The sequence below is a fragment of the Anolis sagrei genome, chromosome 5, assembly GCF_037176765.1.
Source record: "Anolis sagrei isolate rAnoSag1 chromosome 5, rAnoSag1.mat, whole genome shotgun sequence".
NCBI classification, from domain to species: Eukaryota; Metazoa; Chordata; class Lepidosauria; order Squamata; family Dactyloidae; genus Anolis; species Anolis sagrei.
In genome coordinates this window covers 177,075,814-177,103,486 of record NC_090025.1, presented here as the reverse complement: position 1 = coordinate 177,103,486, position 27,673 = coordinate 177,075,814, and the positions used below count along the sequence as shown (strand labels likewise).

At 41.1% G+C, this 27,673-nt stretch overlaps 1 protein-coding gene across 1 annotated transcript in view; it reads right to left on the bottom strand.

The window, feature by feature from the left end:
- TMTC1 (transmembrane O-mannosyltransferase targeting cadherins 1) overlaps window positions 1–27,673 on the bottom strand; it is a 222,348-nt gene that overhangs the window by 156,274 nt on the left and 38,401 nt on the right. The window contains exon 5 of the mRNA XM_060776763.2: window positions 24,590–24,796. Within this exon, the coding sequence (XP_060632746.2) occupies window positions 24,590–24,796 (207 nt within the window). The remainder of the gene's footprint in view (window positions 1–24,589; window positions 24,797–27,673) is intronic.

Here is a 27,673-nt window from a genome sequence, read left to right as displayed (position 1 = left end):
AGCAAGGTGCAGTGGTTTGATTATGAGGCCAAGGTTTGAATACCTGCTCAGCTATGGTCACCCATTGGGTGATCTTAAGCAAAGAGATATTCTATGGGCAAATCTTGCAAAAAAATTATATGAGAGGTTCATCTTAAGGTCACCACACGTTGGAAATGCCTTAAAAGCATACAAGGACAACTTTTTTTTGTGTCAAGGGCAACTTGAGAAACTGCAAGTCGCTTCTGGTATGAGAGAATTGGCCGTCTGCAAGGACGTTGTTCAGGAGACACCTGGATGTTTTACCATCCTGCAGGAGGCTTCTCTCATGTCCCCACATGGGAAGCTGGAGCTGAAAGACAGGAACTTGTCCCACTCTCAGGATTTGAACCACCAACCTTTCGGTCAGCAGTCCTGCCGGCACAAGGATTTAACGCATTGCGCCACCGGGGGCTCTGGTGATTCTGTACATCTATCTGGGACTATTAATTGGATTTAAGAGGTGTATTTACAAGTGTGTATCAATTTAAAATTCATATTTCATGTAAGCTGTCTTGCGTCATGTAAGCTGTCTTGGGCTCAACTCTCCCTAGAAGCCAAAATGACTAAACTAAGGCTATTATACTTTGGACATATGAAGTGACATAACTCACTGGAAAGAGGATAATAATAAAAAGAATGGCAGAAGGAAAATAGGAAAACATTACAGATTTGATAGGCTCAGTCAAAGAAGCTACAGGATTGACTTTGCAAGATATGAGCAGGTCTGTCTGAGGATCCCCCAGACCTGAGCAAGATCTCTTGGAGGTCTTTTATTCATAAGGCCGATGCCAGTCACAGATGACTGGATAGCAAACAACAAAAGTGAAGTGTAACAGGATCAATCAAAGCTTAATTATCTTAATATTTACCATATTATTTAAACAGTGGCATTAGATGCACAGCTGCTGTTACAATTGCTCTGATGGTGATTCTTACCACATTTTAAATAATTCTATGATTTATTTTAGATTTCATTCTTGCTGATCTCTGTCTGTCGTTTGCCAATCAGGAGCCCTGCTGGTTTGAAGGATCAGGAAAAGCAAATCATTGTCTCTTCAACATCATCTCAGGCCTAGGTTATTTGAAGGACCGTATCTTGCAACATAAGGATCTGGAGAGGAGGACATTTTCTTTGTCCAATTGCCTTCACAAGATTGGTAGGAATGCCGAAGGCAGCCTTCTACAGGCTTCTTCTACACATTGAAACTCCTTTCCTATGGAAGCTAGAATGGCTCCTTTGTTGTCCTTTCAGCAGCAGGTTAAGACCTTTTTTCCAGCAAGCCATTGGACACTTATTTTAAATAAGAAAATTGTTTTAATTGTACTGAGTTGTTGTAAATATTTGTTTTTGAGAAAGATTTTAAATGGTTTTAATTCTGTTGTTTAGTACAGCTTTAATATAATTTTATTGCATTTTATAATTGTAAATGTCTACTGTATTTTCCACCTTTTTGTAAGCCCCTTTAAGTACCATTGGTCAAGAAAGGTAGAAAATAATAATAATAATAATAATAATAATAATAATCTATATTCCGCTCTATCTCTTCGAGCAGATTACAAATACATATAAGGCAAAAATTCAGTACTATTATATACTTAACAACAAAGACAGACAGTACACAAACAGGGGTAAAGGTTTCCCCCTTTTTCACCTCCGGCATCAGGAGGCTGTGCTCAACTCCAGCTATGGGGAGGTGCTCTTGTTCCATTTCCATGGCAAGAAGCCTGTTGTTTGTGGGCCCTGATCAAATCACTGACATGTCTGCATGAAGGCCTTTTACCTCCCCGCCACAGTGGTACCTATTGATCAACTCACATTATTGTTTTCAAACTGCTAGGTAGGCAGAAGCTACGGCTAATGGCTGGAGCTCACCCCGACCCACAGCTTTGAACTGCCAACCTTCCAGTTGATTGTATATTATATTATATATTTTCTTCTGCTGCCTTTTTCATTAGCTCCCATAGGTCAATCTATTTTTCTCAACCACTTTACTATATGACATTGTTCTCACTCTTTCCATGTACCAATGGGAAATCTTAATTTTCTCTATACTTTTCTTTCTGCTCCACTCCAAGGGGCAACATATTCTAAATAAAAATAACTTTGAAAAAAAAAATTTTCTGCAGCTGGCAGTTTAATCCCTGTGCTACTGTGGCCCCTTTTAAAGAGATGGGTGGATAGATGGATCATGTTATCTCACGTACCCAGAATGAAGTACCACGAACAAAACCAATGCAGACTGTGAAAACCCATTTACATTGTAATGTCAGTAACGATGACCATTCTAGAGATGAAAGCACGCTGGATTTAAAATATGACAGGTATTAATTCAACTCTTAAAAGCATTTGAAGTAAAGCAAAGTTTTAACCTGTCATGTGTTGTCGTTATGCACCATAAGGTAGGCTTCAACTCTGGCAACCTCGTGAATGAGAGTCCTTCAAGAGATGCTATTAGCAACATCTCCCTGGCTTCCTTTATTAAGTCAATCAATCTGTAAAGCACTCTCCCTTTTTAACTACTGCATTCAACTTTATTGAGCACTGTTGTCTTTTCCAATGAGTCATGTTGTCATTAACCTGTCATGGCCAAACAAAAGCAGGTTGGGAATCTGACAGGCTACCTTGGAGATGCTAATGAAAAGTTGTGGTGCTTTCTTTACCAGTTGCAGAATCCCTGCTTAATATTACACTTTCTGGAACAGAAGACTTTCCGAAGCACAAGAGGAGATTAGCAATTCCTGTTCCCAGTTATATAAACCGCAGCATCTGAACTGAAAGAAACTAGTGTCAGAAAAGAAAAGAGAAATGAAAACAAAAAGCAATGAAGCATATTTCAGTTTTTTTCAGACAGACATTAGACTCTGTTGGGGAGGGGCAGGTTCAGTAAAAAGAAATAGAATGAACACATTAAATGTTTTAATGCAATTTCTTCATCTCTCCACAACAGAGATATTGCTCTGCCTACTTAATAGAGCAATTGGGCTTTACCCGAAATTATCATATACTTTTCTTTCTTTCTATCCATCACTCAGACATTTTAGCTTATCATTCAGTTTCTCCTCTGCTTCTGCTTCCCTTTTTAGAATTTCAAGTGAAGCAGATTAATGAGAGACAGTTCTTGATTGCATTTGTCTGGAGAATTTCCCCCCTGTTAACATCACTCCTTATTTGTCCTTAGAAACGTATAAGGAATGTTCTGAGGAAAAGGTATATAAATAAAGAGGAGGAAAGGAAATGGCACTAGCTGTAGCCCTTTTCTCTTTTTCAAGTGCAAATCCAATTGTAAGTCCCATTGAATCAAGGCGACCTAAATAAATGATATGCTTCCGGCAGAAGTCACTCATTCAATAGTATTACCTGATGCTTTGCTGAATTGCAGGGCCAGAGAAGAAGATGGTGAAAACAGAAGAATGGTCTGCCTCAGGGGAGCGTGCTCGTTCCATCAATGTTTAACATTTACACAAATGATCAGCCACTGCCAGAAGGGACAGAGAGTTTCATCTATGCTGACAATCATGCAATCACTGCCCAAGCAGGGAGCTTTGAAATGGTTGAACAGAAGTTCTCTGAAGCTTTAGATGCTCTTACTATCTATTTACAGGGAAAATGAGCCGATTCCTAATCCATCTACATCACAGACGTGTGCTTTTCATCTTAAGAATGGAAAAGTACCTGGAGTTCTGAGGATCACCTGAGAAGGAATCCCACTGGAGCATGGCAACACACCAAATATCTGGGGGTTACCCTGGACCGTGCTCTGAACTATAAGAAGCACTGCTTGAATACCAAGAAAAAGGTGGGCACTAGAAACAATATAAGAAAGCTGACTGGCACAACCTGGGGATCAAAACCAGATACAGTGAAGCAGGCCCGTAGCCAGGATTTCGTTTCGGGGGGGGCTAAAAAATTTTCAGGGGGGGTTTCGCGGGGGGGCTGAGTTTCGGGGGGGGCTGAGTCTGAGTGAAAGAGGGTCTAGCCTAGCAAACCTTTTGTATCATTACCCCAATACCCCCATACATATGGGATATATTGAGAATGGTGATCAAATCATGATATTAATAAACATAACAGTTTAAATAATGCACCAGTAAGGCCTTTTCGCGAACCACCATGAGAATTTGGGGGGGGGGGGGGCTGAAGCCCCCCGAGCCCCCCCCCCCCCCCCTGGCTACATGCCTGCAGTGAAGATATCTGCCCTTACACTTTGCTACTCTGCTGCTGAGTATGCATGCCCAGTGTGGAACACATCTCACCATGCTAAAACAGTGGATGTGGCTCTTAATAAGACATGTTGCATTATCACAGGATGTCTATGCCATACACCACTAGAGAAATTATAATGTTTAGCCAGTATTGCACCACCTGAGAGCTGCTGGGAAGTAGCAGCCAATAATGAAAAGACTAATGCAGTGACATCTCCAGCCCATCCTCTGTTTGGGTATCAGTCAGCACACCAACACCTTAAATCAAGAAATAGTTTTGTAAGATCTACAGAGATACTCAAAGGAACACCTCAGCAAGTGAGAGTCCAAAAGTGGCAGGCTAAAACCCAGAACCTCAAGCGATGGCTGATACCAAATGAGAGAGTCCCCCCTGGGCACACCGAAGACTGGGTGACTTGGAAGGCACTGTACAGGTTGTGTTCTGGCACCACAAGGTGCAAAGCCAACCTTAAGAAATGGGGCCACAAAGTGGAGTCCACGATATGCGAGTGTCAAGAAGAGCAAAGAACAGATCACCTATTACAATGCAGTCTGAGCCCTGCCATATGCACAATGAAGGACCTTCTTATATCAACACCAGAGCAAGTGGCCAGCTAATGCTGTTATCTGTGTCTACAGGGTTGTACTGTATAAACATAATGCTTAATCATCCATATATGTATTAATCATCCTCTTTAGATTTAGAACATATGAGGCCTCAGCAACCAACTCAAAAAGCAACTCACTCACAATGCTAAGCTTATGATCAAAGGCTTCAGTGTTATCCCTTGTGCCTGGCAAAAGGAAAGAATGCTTAACATGCAGTTGAAGATCATCATGGAAAAAATGACAGCTCAAAATACTACTGGGGAATCATTTAGAGCTGAGTGGGATTAGAAAAATCACCCAGGTATCGAGAGAGAGAGAGCAGTTGCGGGTTTTATTCACACTTTTATTAACTAGATGACCCAATGGACCCAAAATGATTAGCAGCACCAAGAAAATCTTTATTAACGGGAATTACTAGGGATATCATTGAAGCTTCTTGGCACGTTCTGACATTTCCAACTTTCTGGCCTACAATAATTTACAGCCATCAAAGTTATAATCAAACAGACTTTCCAGAAGGGATAAACATACCATATTTACTCAAATCTAACATTCACCTTTTTTGGCTAAATAACCTCACCAAAATTAAAGTACACAGTAGATTTGCATAATACAGTCATCATAATATAAGGACTCGGCCAGCACAGTGGATTAAACCTCCTGCTATAGAAGATCCTGCCGCTGGAAGGTTGACAGTTCAAGCCTGGGTTGAGGTGAGCTCCCACCGTCACCTCACCTACCAGTTCAAAAACAACAATGTATGAAAATAAATAGGTACCACTTTGGGGAGAAGGTAAAAGGCGCCCTGAAAAACATGCCAGCAAAAATCCGACCAAGAAAGGAGGCTCCTTGACATGGAAAAATGAGGCAACAGCACCTCCCCATGGCTGAGTCGAGCACAGCCAGATGCAGGAAATGAAAATAAGGAAGCCTTGCCTCTGTTTATATACTGTCCGGCTCTGTCTATTGTATAACAACACTGACTATTTGCCATATATGTATCTGTAATCCGCTCTGAGTCCCATCGGAGAGATAGAGGAGAATATAAATAAAGTATATTATTGTTATCTTAGTGCCGAGACTAAGCAAAAAGAGAAGCCGGTTCAGAAGTACCCAGAGCTCCTATTTGAGGGACATCATCTCTAACTTAATGGCCATGGCTCAATACTATGGCATCCTGGGATTTATAGTTTGGTGTTCCAACACTTTTGTTTTTAAAGAAGGAATTCTAAGCAGGCAGCAACTGTAATGCACACCTTTTTGGCCAAATTACAAAGAATGCACGTTTAGCTTCTATGCATTACATTTGGCAGCAAATTCACTTTTTGCCACTGTGAATTACATTTTGGTTTCATGGGGTTGAAAACCGAGGTGTGCATTAGATTCAATGGTGCATTAGACTTGAGTAAAAAATGATATCTTCAAAAAAAGGACAAACAATGAAAATCTCCACTTATGGTGACTCTCATCTAAAACAAAGCATAGGACTTCACTTGTGAAGGGAGGAGCCCCCGGTGGTACAGTGGTTAATCACCAACAATGATAAGGTCTACCAACTGAAAGGTTGCCAGTTCGAAGCCCCAGGTCAGGTGTGAGCTGCCGACTGTCAAGTCCAGCTTACTGTTGACCTAAGGAGTTTGAAAACAGCTTGTCATGTAATTAGAGAAATTAGGTACTGCTAAAACAAAGTGGGGGAGGTATTTTATGACACCATAAAGAAAAACGATCAGCAAATGCCCAGAGTCCAAAAGGAAGGAGGAAGTCCTGATGGCTCTTCGTCATACAGAATGGAGCGACAGCACTGCCTGTAGTTGGATTTCAAACACAACCTTCCAAGGCATCAAAAAGCTGGACGTTGACAGTGACACAACATGCCTCCTTCTGTTCTATCTGTCTCTGTATTGTCTATCCAAAAACGGCATTGAATGTTTGCTGTGTATGTGTACTGTGATCAGTCCTGTGTCCCCTTGGGGAGATAGAGCGGAATATAAATAAAGTGTATTATTATTATTATTATTATTATTATTATTATTATTATTATTATTAAACCCTTATGCCGGAAGGACCACTGACCGAAAGGTTGGCGGTTCAAATCCAGGGAGTAGGGTGAGCTCCTGTCCTGTAGGGTGAGCTCCTGTAAGCGACTTACAGTTTCTCAAGTCGCTTCTGACATGAAGGGAGAGGTGTCCCCTACTCTTTTGGTCTTAGGAGGAAATACAACTCCAATAAAATACAACAAAATGGCGAGAGGTACAATTCAAATGAAGTTATGAGTACGTACGAAATGCAGATGTCTGTGCCTGGACTAGAGGATCTCTAACATAAGTCTAGGAAAAGTATAATTACAAAGGCTGAAGGGGGTAACGGGAGGGAGAGAGGGAAAGAGAGAGACTGACAGTATTAATGTGGCTTATAAGATACAGAAATAGAACAAAAATGGCTGTTTGCATCATTATCTTGAACTAAGAGATTTAAGGAAATTAAAAAATGGCTGAGATTCCAGTCAGCCATAATAACATCCCAGTAGAAGAATCAATGGAAAGCAAAACAGGAGGATTTTTCAAATACACCCATGGCTGCAACTATGACTTGCATTTCAATGGAACTAGTATCTGTAAATCAGCAATAGTCCACAGCATACTGAGGAAACTGTTAAGAATCCCAGACAGCAGCTGGAAATCTAGCTACTGCAGAATACACATAATCATATTTTAATTACAGTATATGTCAGTAATGCATCAATTCATATAGTTGTAACATTGCTTGTAAAAACTCTGCATGATCTTGTGCATAGGGTTTCTAGTGCGTATAGAGCAAGCATGGGCAAACTTTGGCCCTCGAGGTGTTTTGGACTTCAACTCCCACAATTCCTGGCCTCAGGCCCTTTCCTTTTCCCCCTCAGTCGCTTAAGCGACTGAGGGGGAAAAGGAAAGGGCCTGAGGCCAGGAATTGTGGGAGTTGAAGTCCAAAACACCTCGAGGGCCAAAGTTTGCCCATGCCTGGTATACAGCATAACATGATAGAAGCCTGTTATGAGGTCCTGGTGCAATTCTGAAATCTTTGCGTCCTTTTCGGAGTGGTGGCATAGGAATCAAATAATTAAATGAATAAATGCAAAATTAAATGCAGAATACAACAGATCACAACAACCCAGTGTGTCTGTGTGAACCCACTATTAAGAATAACAGGCAGTTCCTCGTATATATTTTATTCAAATCATCACATCACATTCAAAATGCTAATGATGACAGAAGTGACAAGGGAATTTACAAACTGATATGGAAGAATGTCTATATATAGCTGTTCTTCAGCACTTTTCTTCTAACCTTGAGGGGCCGAGAATAATGGTAGTAATACCATTGAAACATTCACACCTAGCTCCAGCAGACAGAAGTCCTTTGCCCCACCCTGGTCATTCCACAGATATATAAACCCAGTTTCCTACTTCCAACAGACCTCACTACCTCTGAGGATGCTTGCCATAGATGCAGGCGAAACGTCAGGAGAAAATGCCTCTAGGACATGGCCATATAGCCCGAAAAAACCCACAAGAACCCAATACCATTATTCATCTGTATCTGAAAGTTCTGGCAAAAGATGTTCTGAGATGTTTGGGGCTGAGCCCTAGATTACTGACTGGGGCTCGGTACAGGGAGAGATCCACTCTCATGTTGTGGCAGCTCCACTGGCTGTTGGTCTGCTTCCAGGCTAAACACAAAGTGCTGGTCATTACCTTTAAAGCTCTAAATGACTTGGGTCCAGGCAATTTGACTAACCGCATCTCCTCCTACAAACCAACTCAGGCACTGCGGTGATCGGAGGAGGCCCTGCTCTCAGTCCCACTCCCATCTCAAGTATGGCTGGTGGGAATAAGAGAGAGAGCCTTCTCCATTATCACCCCTAACCTCGGGAACTCCCTCCCTAAAGAAATAAAGCTGGCCCCATCCCTCCACTCCTTCAAAAAACAACTGAAAACCTATTTTTGTTCACTAGCATATGGAGAGGAGGAGGATTTGATGAAGAGAGACTACTACCAGACAGCTGATTGGAAATGATCAATGTATTCAGGCATTGTTAGATTATATCAGGGGTCCTCAAACTAAGGCCCGGGGGCCGGATACGGCCCTCCAAGATTATTTACCCGGCCCTCACTCAGGGTCAACCTAAGTCTGAAATGACTTGAAAGTAAACAACAACAACAACAATGCTATCTCATCAGCCAAAAGCAGGCCCACACTTCCCATTGAAATACTAATAAGTTTATATTTGTTAAAATTGTTCTTCATTTTAATTATTGTGTTGTTTGTAAGTGCACTGCAAATAAGATATGTGCAGTGTGCATAGGAATTCATTCAAGTTTTTTTCAAATTATAATCTGGCCCTCCAACAGTTTGAGGGACTGTGACCTGGCCCTCTGTTTAAAAAGTTTGAGGACCCCTGGATTATATTGTTAGGCCACGGTAGCACAGCGGGTTAAACCACTAGCTGCAGGAAAGCTGTATAGTTGGTAGTTCAAAGCCCCAAGTTGGGCCGAGCTCTCGACTGTCAGCCCTAGCTCCTGCCAACCTAGCAGTTTGAAAGCATGCAATGTGAGTAGATCAATAGGTACCGTCTTGACAGGAAGGTAAAAGGGCACCCCATGCAGATATGCAGACACGCCGGAAACACAATTGGGGATGTCCATGGACAGCAGGCTCCTTGGCATGGAAAAATGGAACAAGAGCATCTCCCCATAGCCTGAGTTGAGTATCACCTCCAGATGTCGTGGATGAAAAGGGGGGAAGACCTTTACCTTTGTCTGTGTATTTTCGTTGTTCACTGTGTAATAGGCATTGAATGTTTGCCTTATATGTGTATTCTGTAATCAACTCTGAGTCTCTCCAGGGAGATAAAGCAGAATATAAATAAAGTGTATTATTATTATTATTATTATTATTATTATTATTATTATTATATTAGCCCATTTAGTAATTCCCTCCCCAGGGATATCAGATTAGCCCTTCCCTCCTGACCTTCCTTAAGAAAGTAAAAACATGGCTTTGTGAACAAGCCTTTGGAGAACTTGACAAAAAGATAGATATGGAATTGATGTGCACTGACTACTGGAACGGCCGGGTTACAATTGAGGATCATGTGATTAATTACTAATGTATTGTGCTTCCCCTCCCAGGGCGCTTGTGCCCCACTTTGTGCTCATCAGTGACCATAATTAAGTTTTGCATTGTATTGTATGTATTGTTTTAAATGTTTTAAAACTGTTTTAATGTATTTTATAACTTTAAATGTCTGTGAATATACATATTCAATGGCTTTGTATGGTTGCCTACATGTAAGCCGCCTTGAGTCCCCTCCAGGGTGGAGAAAGGTGGGGTAGAAATGCCACAAATAAATACCTCACTGACCACACAATCAACGCATACATCTTTGAAACTTCGTTAGTTTTTGTAAAGTAATTCAGATGTCTTATGTTCACTCTTTATGCTAATTACAATTTTCGATAGATTATATTTTTATCTAAGTTATAGATATTATGTTTAGCTGTCTTTTTATGTGGGGTTCCTCTGGGTTGTTACACTTGTATTTATTGTTATTGTTTGTTGGAATCCACCCTGAGTGAGATAGGGCAGAAACTAAATAAAGTATTATTATTATTATTATTATTATTATTATTATTATTAAAATAAAGTATTATTATTATTATTATCCTTAGGGAGATAGGGCAGAATATAAATAAAGATGATGATGATGATGATGATGATGATGATGATGATTATTATTATATTAAAAGAGTTAGGGAACATAATAGTATACTGGACAAAAAGGATAAAAGACTACCAGAACCCAAGCAACATAACTTATCAAACAGACATGTAGAATACTGTATATTTTTCTCCTAAAATCAAGTGGCATAGCTGCAGAAAGCTAAATCAGTTTAGGGGAAGGGACGGTTGAATTTGGGCAGCACGACTCTAACCAAGCAACCCAATACAGTTTACTTAAATGTCTTACTGGATTCATTGGGACCTGATCTCATGTAATGGAGCATAGGACTATAGTTTAATTGTATAGTACTGTATCTTCTATCTCAAAATTATATCCACACCGGATTTATAATTCAAAATTGGTGCACAATGACTAATGAAAACAGACATTAAAAAGGAAAGGGACATATCCACGAAGCATATTAATATATTCTTCATAACATATAGTGAAATGCTTCACTTGTTCCCAAATCCCAAAGTAAGCCACATCAAGCAATTGCAACCATCTGTCTCAGAATCACAGGGGACGGGATTAGCAGCATCTTTCTGGTTTCAGTGAGATTGATCATTTAAATCATTCTGTAGAAAAACCCTAAAGTATGCAGTGTAATCTCCGGAGGCCATTCATGTTCACCTCTCAGCATCTGGTCAGTTGCTGGCATCAAGGAGCAGGCAAAGGATGACAAAAATTGATTTGTAAGTGCCTCGACAGACAGTCCTTATCTTGGTGAAGGATGCGTACTTCACAAATAGTACAGGATACAGGCATCCAACACTAGAAAACTCTTAAGGAAGGAACTTCCAAAATATCGAAGGCTACTTGGCTCCACTTCTGTAGCAATCCAACAACAACCATACATGCCAGTTTATTTACATCTGCATCCTTGTAATCTGAACTCATTGCTGGCTCTGTGTCTCCACAGAATGAGTCAATAAATGTTGCCTTCCTAACTTTAGTTTATGTACACTGTGCCCCTATATTGCCTTGGGAAGACACAGACGAGGATCATGTAGCCCTCCAGATGTTGTTGAACTGCAACTCTCAACATCTGTATCACAATTTGCGTTGGCTAGAGCTGCTCGGACGAATTCCAGCAACACTGAGGCAGCCACACAATTTCCATCTTGACCATTGAAAGAACTCATTTCACCTATCTGCATAAAACAACTTTCTTCAAGCCTGGCACGCTCTAGATCAGTGGTTCTCAACCTTTTTGACCTTCAACTCCCAGAAATCCTAACAGCTGGTAAACTGACTGGGATTTCTGGGAGTTGTAGGCCAAAAACATCTGGGGACCCCAGGTTGAGAACCACTGCTCTAGATCTTTGCACTAGAACCCTATCATCTGTAAGCCATTACTCATTATAGGTACAGCAATCAAACTCATCAAGAAGATATTGTATAAGGAGATAATGAAAACTGACATCCTGTAGCTACTGGTGTTACAAGAAATTTAATATGCAGATTTGATAAATGTGGGTTTGTTATGATATGCGTGGGTTTGATTGGAATTGAATGAAAGATGAGCTAATTAGGCTGAAGACACAATTATAAAATATTAAGGCCTGCAATGACTAACTACCTGCTTGCTGGACTGTAACTAAAACTTGCTAATGAGAACTGAAATGGTACCTGTGATGAGAACTGTGATAGTGATAAGAGGAAATGTTTACAATGTTAAGAAGGAAGTCAACACAAGACCAACACTAATAAATAAGAATCAATATCTGGCCAGGAAACTGGGATGGAGCCAGGATGGAAGACATCTATCATACATTTACAACTTTGAGACTACATGACTACATCAGCAGATTATTCCTATAAAAGACCCAATCTAATAATTCTCAAATTGTGACAGACAGAGATGCTGTTCACTTGCTATGCTCTGGTCCATGGGAAGAACAGAGATGGCATACACCTTCTTTCTCAAGGGAAGAGGAAGGAGTGTGATTTTGGAGTCATGATATGTTTGCAGGAAGTCAGGTTCTGCTGTATGGAAAACAGGGAGCTGGTCCTTGGCATTGTGCTTAGGGAAAGAGGATGCATTTTTGTGTTTTAGAAGCATTTTGGAAGTTTTGGCAATATGCGTTGGCAGGTTGCAAGGAAAGCAGGGCCTGGTGCTTCTCCAAAGAGGGAGAAAAGGGTATAGTGATATTTGGATGTATGGTGATGGATGCATGTACATGTATATGAATGCTGAGTAAAAATGTAACCTCTTTGTTGTTTGTTTGCTGTAAGTTGTTGGGAATCCAATGTAGTTACACAGAATTTGTATATCTGTATGTCCAATGCCATTCTTTGTGTAAAAGTTTTAAAGTTCTGTAAATGTTCTGATATACCCTCTCACACTGGAAAATTGCAATAAAAAGAACCTATGCTTGAAAAGTTATTAATGACACTGGCAAACCCAGTAGTCTTGAAAGTTTTTTTTACCAGTACTATACACACTCAGTCCCAGTAAAGCAGTTTCGTGTTTTTAAAATTGAATCCTGCTGAAGAATAGAAACAGAAAACGTTACCTTACAATTGGTCACTTATTTGTTTACATGGGAGGCACATCTCCATGAAAATATTCATAAACCGATCCCCATTGTTCCCTTGTTAAGGCTTATGACACTCTTGACAAAAAATGTGAAGAGTAAATAAAAGCCAAAAACATAGAGATCAATTTTTCTTGAATGCCATATGATGTACATTCCTTTTCAATGAATGCTTTAGAACAACTTCCACTTTCTCCTTTGTTTCCTCCAGCACACCAGAAAAAACAAATCCAGGTTTTGTTCTTGGCTTCTTTCCCTGGGTTTTTGGAAGGCAACCACCCAAAAATTATGGCTTCCAGGTGACATAGTGAAACAACTGTAAAGTAAATCTCTATGGCTTGGAGTGCTTATGCAACACATACCAGAATGCTTCCTACCCATTATAGGCCTGGATCCCTGCAGGTCCCCACCTTGTTGTACTACGTTGTATGTTCTAGGCCAGTGGTTCTCAACCTGTGGGTCCAAAGATGTTTTGGCCTTCAACTCCCAGAAATCCTAACAGCTGGTAAACTGGTTGGGATTTCTGGGAGTTGTAGGCCAAAACACCTGGGGACCCACAGGTTGAGAACCACTGTTCTAGGCAAAGTAACCACACCTTGGTCTTCATATTCTACCTCTTCATTAGACTTTGTAGTAGGAGAACACAACTCAGCCTAAAGTTAGGCTCTCTGAAATGCCATAGTAAAAGTGAAAAATAGCTATCTTCACAATGAAGAATCTCCATCCCCAATAATATCAGTTACAGGGCTGTAAAGTCACCGTTGTAGAGCTGGAAGCAATTCTGGGTGGAATTGAAGTTCCGAGAAATAAACTCATTCAATTCCAGCTTCAAAATAAAAAAGAAAGAAAGAAATGTACAGCATTAAATGCTGTGTGTTGCAACTTTAGTTCAACTGGAATTCAGGGAAGCTTTCTTGTTCAGAAATCTTAACCTATATATGTATATATATAATTTTTGTTCTATGAATCTAAGGGCCCTTCCACACAGCCCTATATCCCAGAATATCAAGGCAGAAAATCCCACAGTGTCTGCTTTGAGCTGGGTTATCTGTGTCCACAGATATTGTGGGATTTTCTGCCTTGATATTCTGATATTCTAAGTAGCCTGATGATCCATGTGGTGGTGATCAAATGCCTTATGCTATTGTTTTACTACAGTTAATTTGTTCTTACTAATTAATATGCCATCAGCTTTCAACATTTGCTAATTGGTACTGTTCTATTATCTGGGGTAGAGGCCAAAAGGGGGCAGTAGATGAAGAAGGGGAGGTGTTGAAGAAGGAAAACCATTTCCCTGTTTTCACTTTTTATCCCCCTCTCCATGTCATACACTAGGGTTGTTCCACGTCTCCATCACATGGACTATCCTTCTCTGCCAGCGGCCAAATAATGGAACATTACCTGCTAATTCAACTTTTGAGGACATGTATTTTCCTAGGGAGGTTTTTTAAAAACTTGCGTTTTTCCACTTTTATGGATGGTCCTGCCCACCTAGCTCCTGCAAAAGTGAAGGGCCTACTGCACATTTGCTATTTATGAAGGAGTTGGACTTGGACAGTGTAAAACTAGAGTCAAGGCTGAGGATTTACATGCTCCACAGTCCTGATTTGTCTTGTAACAGTGCTATTAATGTTCAGAGAACCTACATGTGGACTCCCCCAGAGATAGGTAATGGAGTTCTGATCTGAAAATTTTCCTAGGAATAACACTAAAGAGTGGTTAAGAGAAACCTGTAGTAAAACAAATACATTCTAATGATTTCATTGCTAAATTACCACTGAGTCAATTTTCCTACCCATGAAATGCAAGCGTTGTTTTACAGTATATGCCCTGTTGCTATCTTGAGACTAGTACATCTAGAGTAGTTTTTGTGGATAATCATATGCATATGAAATAAGCCACCAGGGAAAAGATTTAAGCAAGAGAACTTAAATGGGATCAGGAGACGCTAAGAAAGGGGATTAAAAGAAACAGTGAAGTGGAATTAAAAGCAGAAATATTACTCTTGATGGGGGGCCTTTTTATATACAGTATAATTAAGACTGCAAATCTGTACTTCCTTACTTGGTAGGAAGTCTCATTCAACTAAATAAGAATTATTACTGAGAAGTCATATATGATCATACAGTATGTCCCGCATAGTTGCAGGGGATATAGGAACGGGCTTCATGAGAAATAGAGAAGCCTGTTGAAATAAAGTAATTCTGGCCCAAGATTATGATAGAGCCATACTAGAGAACCTATAAAATACCTAGAGAAGAACACTTATCGGATGTGGATAAATGAAACCACAGATACAAGTCACATGGATATAGCGATTGCACAGAGCTTTAAAATGACAGGAAGGGCATATAAACAGTAACTTGAACATTCAGGACTGGGGTGAAATATGCTAAATGTGCTGCAAATAATAATAATAATAATAATAATAATAATAATCATCATCATCATCATCATCATCTTTATTTGTACCCCGCTACCATCTCCCCAAGGGACTCGGTGTGGTTTACATGAGGCCAAGCCCGAAGTACATCAAACAAACATCAATAACACAACATTAATAAACAATCAATAAAATACAAATCATATAAATCACATAACAAAAACAACAATCAATAATGACGTATTAAAAATGGCCGGGCCAAATGTAATAGATTAAAATTGAAAATATGCTGATGTGAACAGGTAAAATGTAACTGGGATAGGATTTTTCAGAGAGAAATAGAGAAATGCATATGCTTGCATTTAGGTGCAAAAATTAAAATTAGCCACTGGCTCTTTACACATCCCAGAATCCCAGAACAATATGCGTGGAAATACAGGTGCTACTCTGTAAGCATGCAACTTAGTAAATGCCTTTGGTCTTGCAGACCAAACCAATCTATTAATGAGAGAACTTTCACTTGGGATCCTCAGGTTCTTTAGTTTGCATTCACATGTATATACTGTGCTCTATATCAGTACATATAAAGGGTGGGTAACAGACAAGAGAATGTTTTTAAATCATGTGAAAACATGCAATAACAATTTAAATCAATTATGTAGTTTTTAAAAGTGGCCTGTATGATTTAATGGTTTAAGTGCTATACTTTGATATTGAGAGACCAGGGTTCTGTTGAAGTTCAGCTGTTTCAGCAGTCACAACAACTACGGGCGGATGGGTTCACTGATGATTTTGATTCGGAAAGGATTGTGGGCTTTCCTGGGATTCAAAGTGATACAGGCCAAAGGAATGATACAGCCCAAGAAAATGCAATTGCCTCTGAGCTTCAAGGCCAGTCACAGGAGACAAAAACAACATCCCTAGATAAGGACTCGAGTGAAGGCAAATTGGCAGAAAACTCACAGGGGATAACACCTGGCAATGCAGAACTAAGAAAATAATTACGTTTGCAGATTAGCACAGATAGTCAGCTCTGGAGATCAGCAAGGCTCTGTAGGAAACAGATAGGGAAAGTCCATGGAAGACACCATGGTTTCATGTCTATTTATAATCAGCCTGTGTGAACCCAAATTCAGTTCAGGCAATGTTGGCTTTAGAGCAAAGAAGTCAGGCCTGAGTTTTCGAGTCATTGTGTCAAGTCAAGTCTTGGTTTTGGAGTCAAGTATTCTGGAAGTTTTCTATGTTCTTGTTTTATCATTCTGGTTCAAATTTTCTTAAGTATACCTATGGATTTATTCTGTGCTTGTGAATTTTGGCTATTCCTGGACTGTGTTACCTTTGGATTTTTATGAGACATTTGGATTCCTTCGTGGCTATTATCTATTGCTAACCCATTTTTGGATTATACCTCCCCTTTCCTTATTTCTGCTTTTTTTCATATATTTTATGTGTTTTTACAAAAAAAAACTGTTTTGTTGAAAGCTTTCATGGCTGGAATCACTGGGTTGCTGTAGGTTTTTTGGGCTACATGGCCGTGTTCTAGAAGCATACTCTACTGACGTTTCACCTGCACCTATGACAAGCATCCTCAGAGGCAACAACCCAATAAACGGTTTGCTTATACGCTGAAGCACTTCCTGCTGCAAATGATACAATAATCCCTTAACAGCAAATAACCTGTCAAAATTTATTTCAGGGGGGGGGGGGGACACAGAAGGTAACACCTTTGCTGAAGACTCTGTGTTGATTGCAAATTTCTGAGTTCAATAGTTTGAATGTATTTCACACCACTCTAAAATCTTTGAAACACAGGGAGTGGGTAATGTGAAAATCAAACAGATCGATTTCTCTACATATACAGCATGAGGGGAGCTCCATCCAGTGTTTCACCTCTAGCAAAGAAATGCCAGACGCTAGACTTGGTCTCTTAGCTGTGGCCTGAGTTGCGACAGGTTTGAACCCTGCTCAGGGGACCCCAATGAAACCCACTGAGTGACCTTAGACAAGTCACCCTCTCTCAGCGTGGCAATAGCAAATCTCTTCTGAACAAATCCCACCAAGAAAACTGTATGAAAGAGGTGCTTGTTGTTGCTTTTGATGCTTGTTTATCTGAGAATGCTTGCCATAGATGCAGGTGAAACGTCAGGAAAGAATGCCTCTAGAACATGGCCATATAGCCCAAAAAAACCAACAACAACCCACTTGTTTATTATTGTTTATGCTGTTTTTATGCGGTTTTAATGTGCTATTGTTCTGTTTTTAATTGTACGTTGCCTTGGGTTTGGCCTCATGTAAGCTGCCCCGAGTCCCCTCGGGGCAATGGAGGCAGGGTAGAAAAATAAAGTTCTAGTTCTAGTTCTAGTTCTTCTCCTCCTCCTCCTCCTCCTCCTCCTCCTTCTTCTTGTCACTGTAAGCCAGAAATGACTTAAACGCACAGATCAGCATCTTTAAAATCCTAGACTTGTAAATCTCAGGAAGTAAACAAATCCAAATTGCCTCCTGAACCCAATGACCTATTAAAATTCTCCAATTAACAGCACAGTTTATAGTAGGACTGTGAAACAGATGTTGGACTGCAACACTTAGTATTCCTCAACTCTGCCTATTGGGCTTGGGTCACTGGAACTTGCAATCTGGAAACAACTGGGAGGCTGCAGGACTCCCATCCCAGACTAATAAGGTAGGAAGTTCCCTATATCAGATATCTTCGACATCCCCCTTCCTTGTTCAAACCAGAATCTTCCAGATGCATTTGACTGGGAATAGTGATTGTTGTTGTCAAAACACATCTGGGGATGGTGGTGGTTACAGTTTAACACATTTGGAGGCCACCAGCATGAGGAAGCTATTTCCTTTTAATACTGCCAATATAAACTCAAGAGAGAAGTTAAGATTCTTTCTGGTCCAGTACCCAGGAGAGATGTTTTGCTCTCAATAAGTTATGAACAGTGATATTTAGATGAAACAATGAGTCTTAAAACCTTAATTAAAAAGAAACTCCCAACTGTGTGACTTCCTCCAGACTCTATTCCCTTTCTCTCATTCTCCTGTTTTTCGGATGTGACACTAGCGTAGTGTTTCTCAATCTGGGGGTCGGGACTGCTGGGGGGGGGGTCACAATGGGGTGTCAAAGGAGTTGCCAAAGACCATCAGAAACCACAGTATTTTCTATTGGTCATGGGGGAGGGGGGGGTTCTGTGTGGGAAGTTTGGCCCAATCCTATCATTGATGGGGTTCAGAATGTTCTTTGAATGTAGGTGACCTATAAATCCCAGCAACTACAACTTCCAAATATCAAGTCTGTTTTTCCTCAAACTCTACCAGTGTTCACATTTGAGCATATTGAGTATTCATGACAAGTTTGGTCCAGATCCCTCATTGTTTGAGTCCACAGTGCTTTCAGGATGTAGGTGAACTACAACTCCAAAACTCAAGATCAATGGCCGCCAAACCCTTCCAGTATTTTCTGTTAGTCATGGGAGTTCTGTGTGCCAAGTTTGGTTCAATTCAATCATTGGTGGAGTTCAGAATGCTCTTTGATTGTAAGTGAACTATAAATCCTAACAACTACAACTCCCAAATGACAAGATCAATCCCCCCTCACTAACCCACCAGTATTCAAATTTAGGCGTATCGGGTATTGTTGCCAAATTTGGTACAGTGAATGGAAATACCTCTTACCTATCAGATATTTACATTACAATTCATAACAGTAGCAAAATTACAGTTATGAAGTAGCAACAAAAATAATGTTATGGTTGGGGGTCACCACAACATGAGGAACTGTATTAAGGGGTCACAGCATTAGGAAGGTTGAGAAACACTGTACTAGCAGAAAGGAGGAAGTACTGGAACCTCTTGCAGGCGTGTGTGTGTGAGTGTGTTGGCCCTGAGACAAAAACTCCTGTGTAAACAATGTGATCCTATTGACCCCAGGAGCACACACGGCATCCATCAAATGCAGCTGAACTGCAAATGCACTACATTAGGAGAAAACAGAGGCAGCTGTGTAGCGGTCCTCCAACGCTTAACTTCTTGACCGGCACTCATTAAAAATAAGACACTCCTCATAGATCAACACGGCCTATTATGCCATTCACTGGTCAGGTTAAAATTGCAATAGCCGCTCCCTGCTATAACTCTTGTCATTTTGAAAGAAGGCAAGACTCTAATGCTGTTCAAGAAAGCCAGAAGTTCGCCAAGAGAAATTTCCCGTTCCAGTGATAGGGTGGGAAATGGGGGAAGATTAGTCTAACCCAGGCATGGGCCAACTTTGGCCCTCCAGGTGTTTTGGACTTCAACTCCCACCATTCCTAACAGCCTCAGGCCCTTTCCTTTTCCCCCTCAGCCGCTTAAGCTAGGAATGGTGGGAGTTGAAGTCCAAAAAATCTGGAGGGCCAAAGTTGCGCGTGCCTGGTCTAACCAAATTGGACAAAACTCTAAGATACGCTGAAGCACTTCCTGCTGCAAATGATACAATAATCCCTTAACAGCAAATAACCTGTCAAAATGTATTTCAGGAAAAAAACAAAGCACCTCTGTTGAAAGCTCTGTTTTGATTGCAAATTTTTGAATCCAATAGCTTGCATGTGTTTTGTACCAATCTAAAATCTTTGAAACTGAGGGAGTAGGAAATGTGAAAATCAAACAGATTGATTTCTCTACATATACAGCATGAGGGGAGCTCCATCCAGTGTTTCACCCCTAGCAAAGACATGCCAGGTGCTAGACTTGGTCTCTTAGCGAGTATCCCTATTTTCCAGTGAGGCAATAAAACAAGATCAGCACTACTTTTCCTTCCCCCCCCCCCCCAATTCTATGCAAAAGTCACTGAGATCTTATATTGTCATCCATCCACATTGGTAGGTTGAGTTTTTCAGATGTGACTGTCTGCAGATTTGATTCAAATCATCTCCCTAGAAATCTCTAGGTCCTCCAGTGTAATTCTTTGGTTAATGTCAGGTCCCCAAATCTAATCTGCATCTACTTAGAATCATTGGAAGGGACCTCTCGTGGGCCATCCAGTCCAACCTCCTGCCAAGAAGCAGGAAAACTGCATTCAAAGCACCCCCAACTGATGGCCATTCAGCCTCTGTTTAAAAGCCTCCAAAGAAGGAGCCTCCACCACACTCTGGGGCAGAGAGTTCCACTGCTGAACAGCTCTCACAGTCAGAAAGTTCTTCCCAATGTTCAGATGGAATCTCCTTTCCTGGAGTTTGAAGCCATCCAGTCCAACTCCCTGCCAAGAAGCAGGAAAACTGCATTCAAAGCACCCCCAACAGATGGCCATCCAGTTTCTGTCTAAAAGCCTCCAAAGAAGGAGCCTCCACCACACTCCAGGGCTGAGAGTTCCACTGCTGAACAGCTCTCACAGTCAGAAAGTTCTTCCTCATATTCAGATGGAATCTTCTTTCCTGTAGTTTGAAGCCATTGTTCAGCGTCTTAGTCTCCAGAGCAGCAGAAAACAAGCCTGCTCCCTCTTCCCTATGACTCGCTCACATATTTCCTCTATGGCTATCATATCACCTCTCAGCCTTCTCTTCTGCAGACTAAACATATCCAGCTCTTTAAGCCATTCCACATAGGGCTTGTTCTCTAGAACCTTTATCATTTTAGTTGCCCTCCTCTGGACACCTTTCAGCTTGCCAACATCTCCATTCAGCTGCGGTGCCCAGAACTGGACACAGTATTCCAGGTGTGGTCTGACCAAGAAGAATAGAGGGGTAGCATGACTTCCCTGGATCTAGACATTAGACTCCTATTTCTGCAAGCCAAAATCCCACTGGCCTTTTAGCTGCCACATGACATTGTTGGCTCATGTTCACCTTCCTGTCCACGAGGACTCCAAGATCTGCTGTCGAGCCAGCCATCGTCCCCCATTCTGTATCTTTGCATTTCATTTTTTCTGCCTAAGTGGAGTATCTTGCATTTGTCTCTGTTGAACATGGTTTTGCTAGTTTTGGCCTATCTCTCTAATCTGTTAAGATCATTTTGAATTCTGCTCCTATCTTCTGTCCAGATGTGATTGTTTACAGATTTGATTCAAATCATCTCCTTAGAAATCTCTAGGTTTTCCAGTGTGATTCTATCATCAATGTCTGGTCCCTATATCTAATCTGCATCTACTTACAAAGACGTGAGTTCTATACCGAATTCCAGCCACCTTTTTATAGTTTTCTAAGTATTATGAGCCATGTCATATGCTGGGAAGGTAGGATGAGAATGTCTTGAATGTATATATAAATAAAATATAACTCCACATCTTCTTGCAAAAGAACATTATTAGCTTCCATCTTAAATTAAATGCTGAGGAGGAGTTCAAGTGTGTTCATCATGCTGTGCAGAACTTCACTACAAAATGATAATTGGAGGGTTGTAAAAAAAGGGGAGAGATGTCTGAAGTCACAAAATGGTAGTTAAAACGTTCGGCTCTCCCCTTTAATTCTCATTAGGAAGCCAAGCTTCCGTACAACATTTAAGTATGGAGCTGTTCCCCATAAAGCTGTCAGTCCCCTCAAGTGTGGAGAATAACTTTTATTTTCGTAAAGTTAAATGTTTCAAAATGGTGCTTGAAGTAAGTTAGAAACCCTGCATAAAAATACAGAATAGCAACACCAGCAATCTAATCATGTACTCCCGATTCTTCCAACCTCCTTCCAACATGATGAGCTATAACTCGCAAAAAGCTTGGCCCAATTTCCATACTGAACCACTACTTGTGCCTTCCTTCCACAATTTTCCCCATTGTTTTATTTAGGTCTGAAGCTCCCTGAAAGCAGAGATCTGCCTACCTATCTGTGCTGGCATATTGGCATAGAAAACTCCAGGCAATTTCTAGGACACTGATTCCCAACCTTTTTTTTTGACCAGCAACCACTTGAGCAGGGACCACTTTAACCAGGATCCACTCTCCAACATTAGTACCAAGTTTTTGGTCAACTTCAGATTCAGTGGATCATTTGGGGTGCTGATTCAGAAAACTGCATTGGATAGACCACATCAGTTCTAGTTTCCGATACAGAGCATATGCCATCCAGTAGTCACCATCTGCTCACCCACAGAAAACCATATTTAATAAACCTCAGCACTATAAAAGGGTTTCGCGAGATCAGTCACTCTTGTTGCGGACCACCAGTAGTCCACTGACCACAAGTTGCAAACCACTGTTCTAGGGTAACTTTTCCAAACTTGGGAAGAAGAGGGGAGGTTAAATGAGGACAGACCACTGTAAAAGTAAATAAGATCTAGAGTTTTTACCACCGCCTCCGGTGGTGCAAGGACTGAAGACCGACAGGCCTGAGGTTTGAATCCGGGGAGTGCACAGATGAGCTCCCTCTGTCAGCTCTAGCTTTCCATGCAGGGACATGAGAGAAGCCTCCCACAAGGATGGTAAAACATCAAAAACATCTGGGTGTCCCATGGGCAACGTCCTTGCAGACGGCCAATTCTCTCACACCAGAAGCAAATTGCAGTTTCTCAAGTCATTCCTGACACACACACACACACACAAACCACACCACTATGGTTTGAAAACTCATCACATTGAACTTGTTATTTATTCTTGATACTTCCTTAATATACACATACATGGTCCTAGCCCCATAATTACCACAACATTCACTACCCTAATCATCAAGGAAAAGATCACCCAGTGACTAAAACATAACAGCAAGAGGCAAGCATATCTAATTTGTTCCTATCAAGAAGTAATTACAAAGAGATAATGACAATAAGGCTTATTTTCAACTCCATTGCTAGTTGATAGCAAGAAACATAGCAAGCACAGAGAAGGGCATCAAGTTCTATCTGAAAAGCTGCCATTTGTTGACAAAGTCATAAAGGTAAGAAGGAGAAACATTTTGACCCTATCTCATGTATGCATTTCTCTGGGAAAAGGATCCTAAATGGTCGCCACTCCAATGACAGCACATTTAGTTAGAACTCCAAAAAGCTACTTTTCAAACCCCCTCAGAATCCCGACCTCAAAACAAATGCTTGAGGCATTACATCCTTTTGAATCCTAATAAAATTAGAACCAACAGATGGAGATTTAATTAACCCACCAGCCTCTACCCTTCCAAAATATTTCAGTGCAATTCTTGGCTCAACAGAAGAGAATTAAAATTGTATCAGAGATCTATTTTGGAAGAAAGTACATTTGGAAAAACACATCTATATTTAAGTGAGAATTTTCATGCAGATTTTTTTTAAAACATCAGTAATGCGAGTTTTGGAGAAAAGGGAAGCTATTCAGCTGCCTACCTCTTCTGTATACTGATCTGATGTACTTAAGATATGTTTGGCTACAGCTCTCATCACCTCCCAGAGAGCATGGCAACTGTAGTTCAACACACCCAGGGACCATCTGTACAGGAAAAAGTTGATGTGGACTGGGAATAGTGTAGACCTCCAGTTGTTTATGGAGATTATCATCAGCCTTTCCACTGATTATGATGACTAGGGCTGGGGTGATGTGCAATTCAACAACATCCCTGTATCTTTTAATGGGGTCAATAACATAGAAGTTGATTTTTTCTGAACTACAACTTTCAGTGGCCATACTGGCTAAGGGGTTCTAGATGCTGTAGTCATTACAATATACGCTTGTCATTGTTTATTTGTAATTACAATGTGACCCTGTGTCAGTGGAAGATATGTTCCTGAACTGTGAGAGCTGTTCAGCAGTGGAACTCTCTGCCCTGGAGTGTGGTGAAGGCTCCTTCTTTGGAAGCTTTTAAACAAAGGCTGGATGGCCATCTGTCAGGGGTGCTTTGAATGCAATATTCCTGCTTCCTGGCAGGGGGTTGGACTGGATGGCCCATGAGGTCTCTTCCAACTCTATGGTTCTATGATTCTATCGTGGTTTTCTATGGGCAAGCAGATAAAGACTTGTAGATTCCATATGTTCTGTATCTCAAAACTTAGAGCTAATGGGAAAAATCTGGTGCCATTAATGGAATCAGCATATCAAGATATATCCAAAAATAGGTCTAACATTTGAGACACCAAAATGTGTGTTTGGGTGTATAATAAAAACAGTTGTATGAATTTCAAGTTCTGAAGCTTGTACCTGAGCACAGCCACTACTGCCTTTTGAAGGATGGAAGGGCTGCTTTGCTGCCGCTCCTCAGGTGAAGCGGGGTGGCAGGAGTTCCACGTCCCTTTGTGGGCCACACGGTGCCTCCCGTTCTCCCGGCTGGATGAAGAAAGCTGCAATGAAGCAGGCAGGGAAGACGAAGGCCGTCGAGGCAGCTTCTGAGGCACTCCTCCATTTTTTCTAAAGAGGAAGAAAAATCAAAATCCTTGTTTCAAAAGATGAAATCCGGCACCATTCTAATGAAGTCCAGGTAAGTTCTTTTGTTTTTAAAAGAGGTTTTGGTGAGAGAGTTAGGGTGTCCAGGTGTTCTCCCGGCAGGTTCTGGGGCCACATCTGGACACCCAGCCACAAAAGCGCAGGGTTTTTTGCTACTGCTGTGCGGACTGCAGTCAGCCCGACCCAGGTTTCTTAAACCCGGGTCGAAGCAAACTTTACTGCAGTGTGTCATATTCCAGGCAGATGCAGCATCACCAAAAACTAAGTAATGAAGCCATTTTTAATCATCATTAAAATTAAACAATGCTTGGGATCTAGGCTACACATTTCAATTTGTTTTGAATATGATTAAAATGTTTCATTACTTGGTCAGCCCTGACTAGAGTAGACCCAATGAATTGATAGGATGCATCCAACAACTGATGGAAAGGGTCCACTCTAGCTGGGAATAACCACGAGGAGAAATGATAGCCACGTTTAAATATTTGAAAGGGTATCATATGGAAGATGGAGTCCGCTTGTTTTCTACTGCTCCAGGGACTAGGCAGTAGAGTAATGGATTCAAACTGCAGGAAAACAGATTTCACCTAAACATTAGGAAGAACATCCTAATGGCAAGAGCTGTTTCATAGCAAAATGCAATGATGAAACTGGAAGTTTATGGATCTTCTGAAGCCCAGTTCCATGAGCTACAGGTTAAGGATCCCTGATTTAAACAGTTTGAAAGAAATATGCTTTCACAGCCTATCCAAAATCAGTGAGAGCGGGAAGCAATTTAATCTCTGAAGGGAATGCAGTGCACCATCTGGGAGCAATACAGGTGAACATCCACTCCCATGTGTCCACCAAAAGACCCTCTGCAAGTTATTATATTCTCAAGAGAGCCAAAGCTCCCTGTTATTCACACGAAGAGAAGTCTAATGACAACATTCATTTAGTGACACCGTATGAAAGGTCATGAAATAATGATGGCACACTAGTGACCCCCTCTTACTTAAGACTGTGTCCCATGTATGTGTGCTCTTGAAATGTACTTTTTGTGGCAGCAAACTGGAGGAAAGTTCACTCAAGTCAAGCAAGGCTATTTCAAGGGGTGTTACAGTTAGCTTACACATTTTGCTTTCTTCATTTTACTGCAGCTCATTTTGCCTTGGATATTACAGCTTGCATCTTTCCTCTTATTTGCATTGTAGTGGTTGATGCATTTCGCTATTGATCACAACTTCTATTATCAGTGTAACCAAGCTGTTTTATTTCTATATAGAAATCTATCTGAACAACACCTCACCCCAAAGAAGTAGCTGTAGACACATAAAATACCAAGCTCCATAAACCACAACACTCATGCTCGATAACAATTTATTATGGACATAAAGATGTATCGCATCTGGGCCACGCAACCTGATTTCTGGAAGCTCTCTTGTCCAGATGTGGCAGCGATATAATGTTATTGAAACAATAAAACACGATAGTTAGCATCTGTCTATGTGGAGAAGAAAGTAACTGAGAAAAAAGGATTTCATTAAACAATCCCAGACACATGCTACTATTAGACAACCAGGTCTTAACATTTCTGGGGGAAACACTGTGAGCACCATCTTAAAAGGCATAGTATATTTTTATTGTATTCTTCTTCTGAGTTGCTTGGGATATTGGATGTGGTCAGATCCCCATCAGCGATTTTTATCCCCACAGCAATTAAGGTAGGTTAGGCCAAGAGTCTGTGATGACAACAAGGAGTGGTAACCACAACAGAACTTTGGTTTAGAAGAGGGAAATCGACAATGTACCATGTTTCCCCAAAAACATGACACTGTCAAATATTTATTTTTCCTCATGGTTTATTTTCAGGGGATGTCTTATTTTTATTAAGTACTAGCCGTCCCCTGCCATGCGTTGCTGTGGCCCACATGGGGGTTCTGTGTGGGAGGTTTGGCCCAATTCTATCGTTGGTGGGGTTCAGGATGCTCTGTGATTGTAGGTGAACTACACATCCCAGCAACTACAACTTCCAAATTTCAAGATTCTGTTTTCCCCAAACTCCACCAGTGTTCACATTTGGGCATATCGAGTATTCGTGTAGAGTTTGGTTCAGATCCATCATTGTTTTGAGTCCACAGTGATCTCTGGATGGAGGTGAACTACAGCTCCAAAACCAAAGGACACTCCTCTCCAAACCCTTCCAATATTTTCTGTTGGTCATGGGAGAACTGTGTGCCAAGTTTGGCTCAATTCTATCATTGGTGGGGTTCCGAATGCTCTTTGATTGTAGGTGAACTATAAATCCCAGCAACTACAACTCCCAATTTTTTTTGAGTGAAGGACATACATTGTTAGGTGTCTTGTGTCCAAATTTGGTGTCAATTCGTCCAGTGGTTTTTGAGTTCTGATAATCTTACAAATGAACATTACATTTTTATTTATATAGATGGCACAACAATCTGCATTTATGGGATGATCTCTCTGGGCTCAGTAGCAGATTGCTTGCTGAAGCTTTTCCCCTATCCCCTGGTGTTTGTGTGGGGTGAGAGAGACCCACAGACTGTTGTTGGTCAGTGCTGGGGAGTAGCAGCTTTACTGGTGTTCGTTTGGGGGGGGGGGTGAAAGAGACTCACAGACTGTTGCTGGTTGGTGCTGGGGGAGAGAGACCCACAGTGCTGAGTAAAACGGCAGCCACAGCTTTACTTCTTCCTTCTGAGGACACACAATACCTAAAGCAAAGCGTCCTACTCCTCACTTCACTGAGGAGACTTTTATTTTTACTTTCTATTTCTCCTTCTATGCCTCAGCTTGCAGCACGCTTGCATGGGGGAGCCGACCTTATACGCGGCATAGCCACAC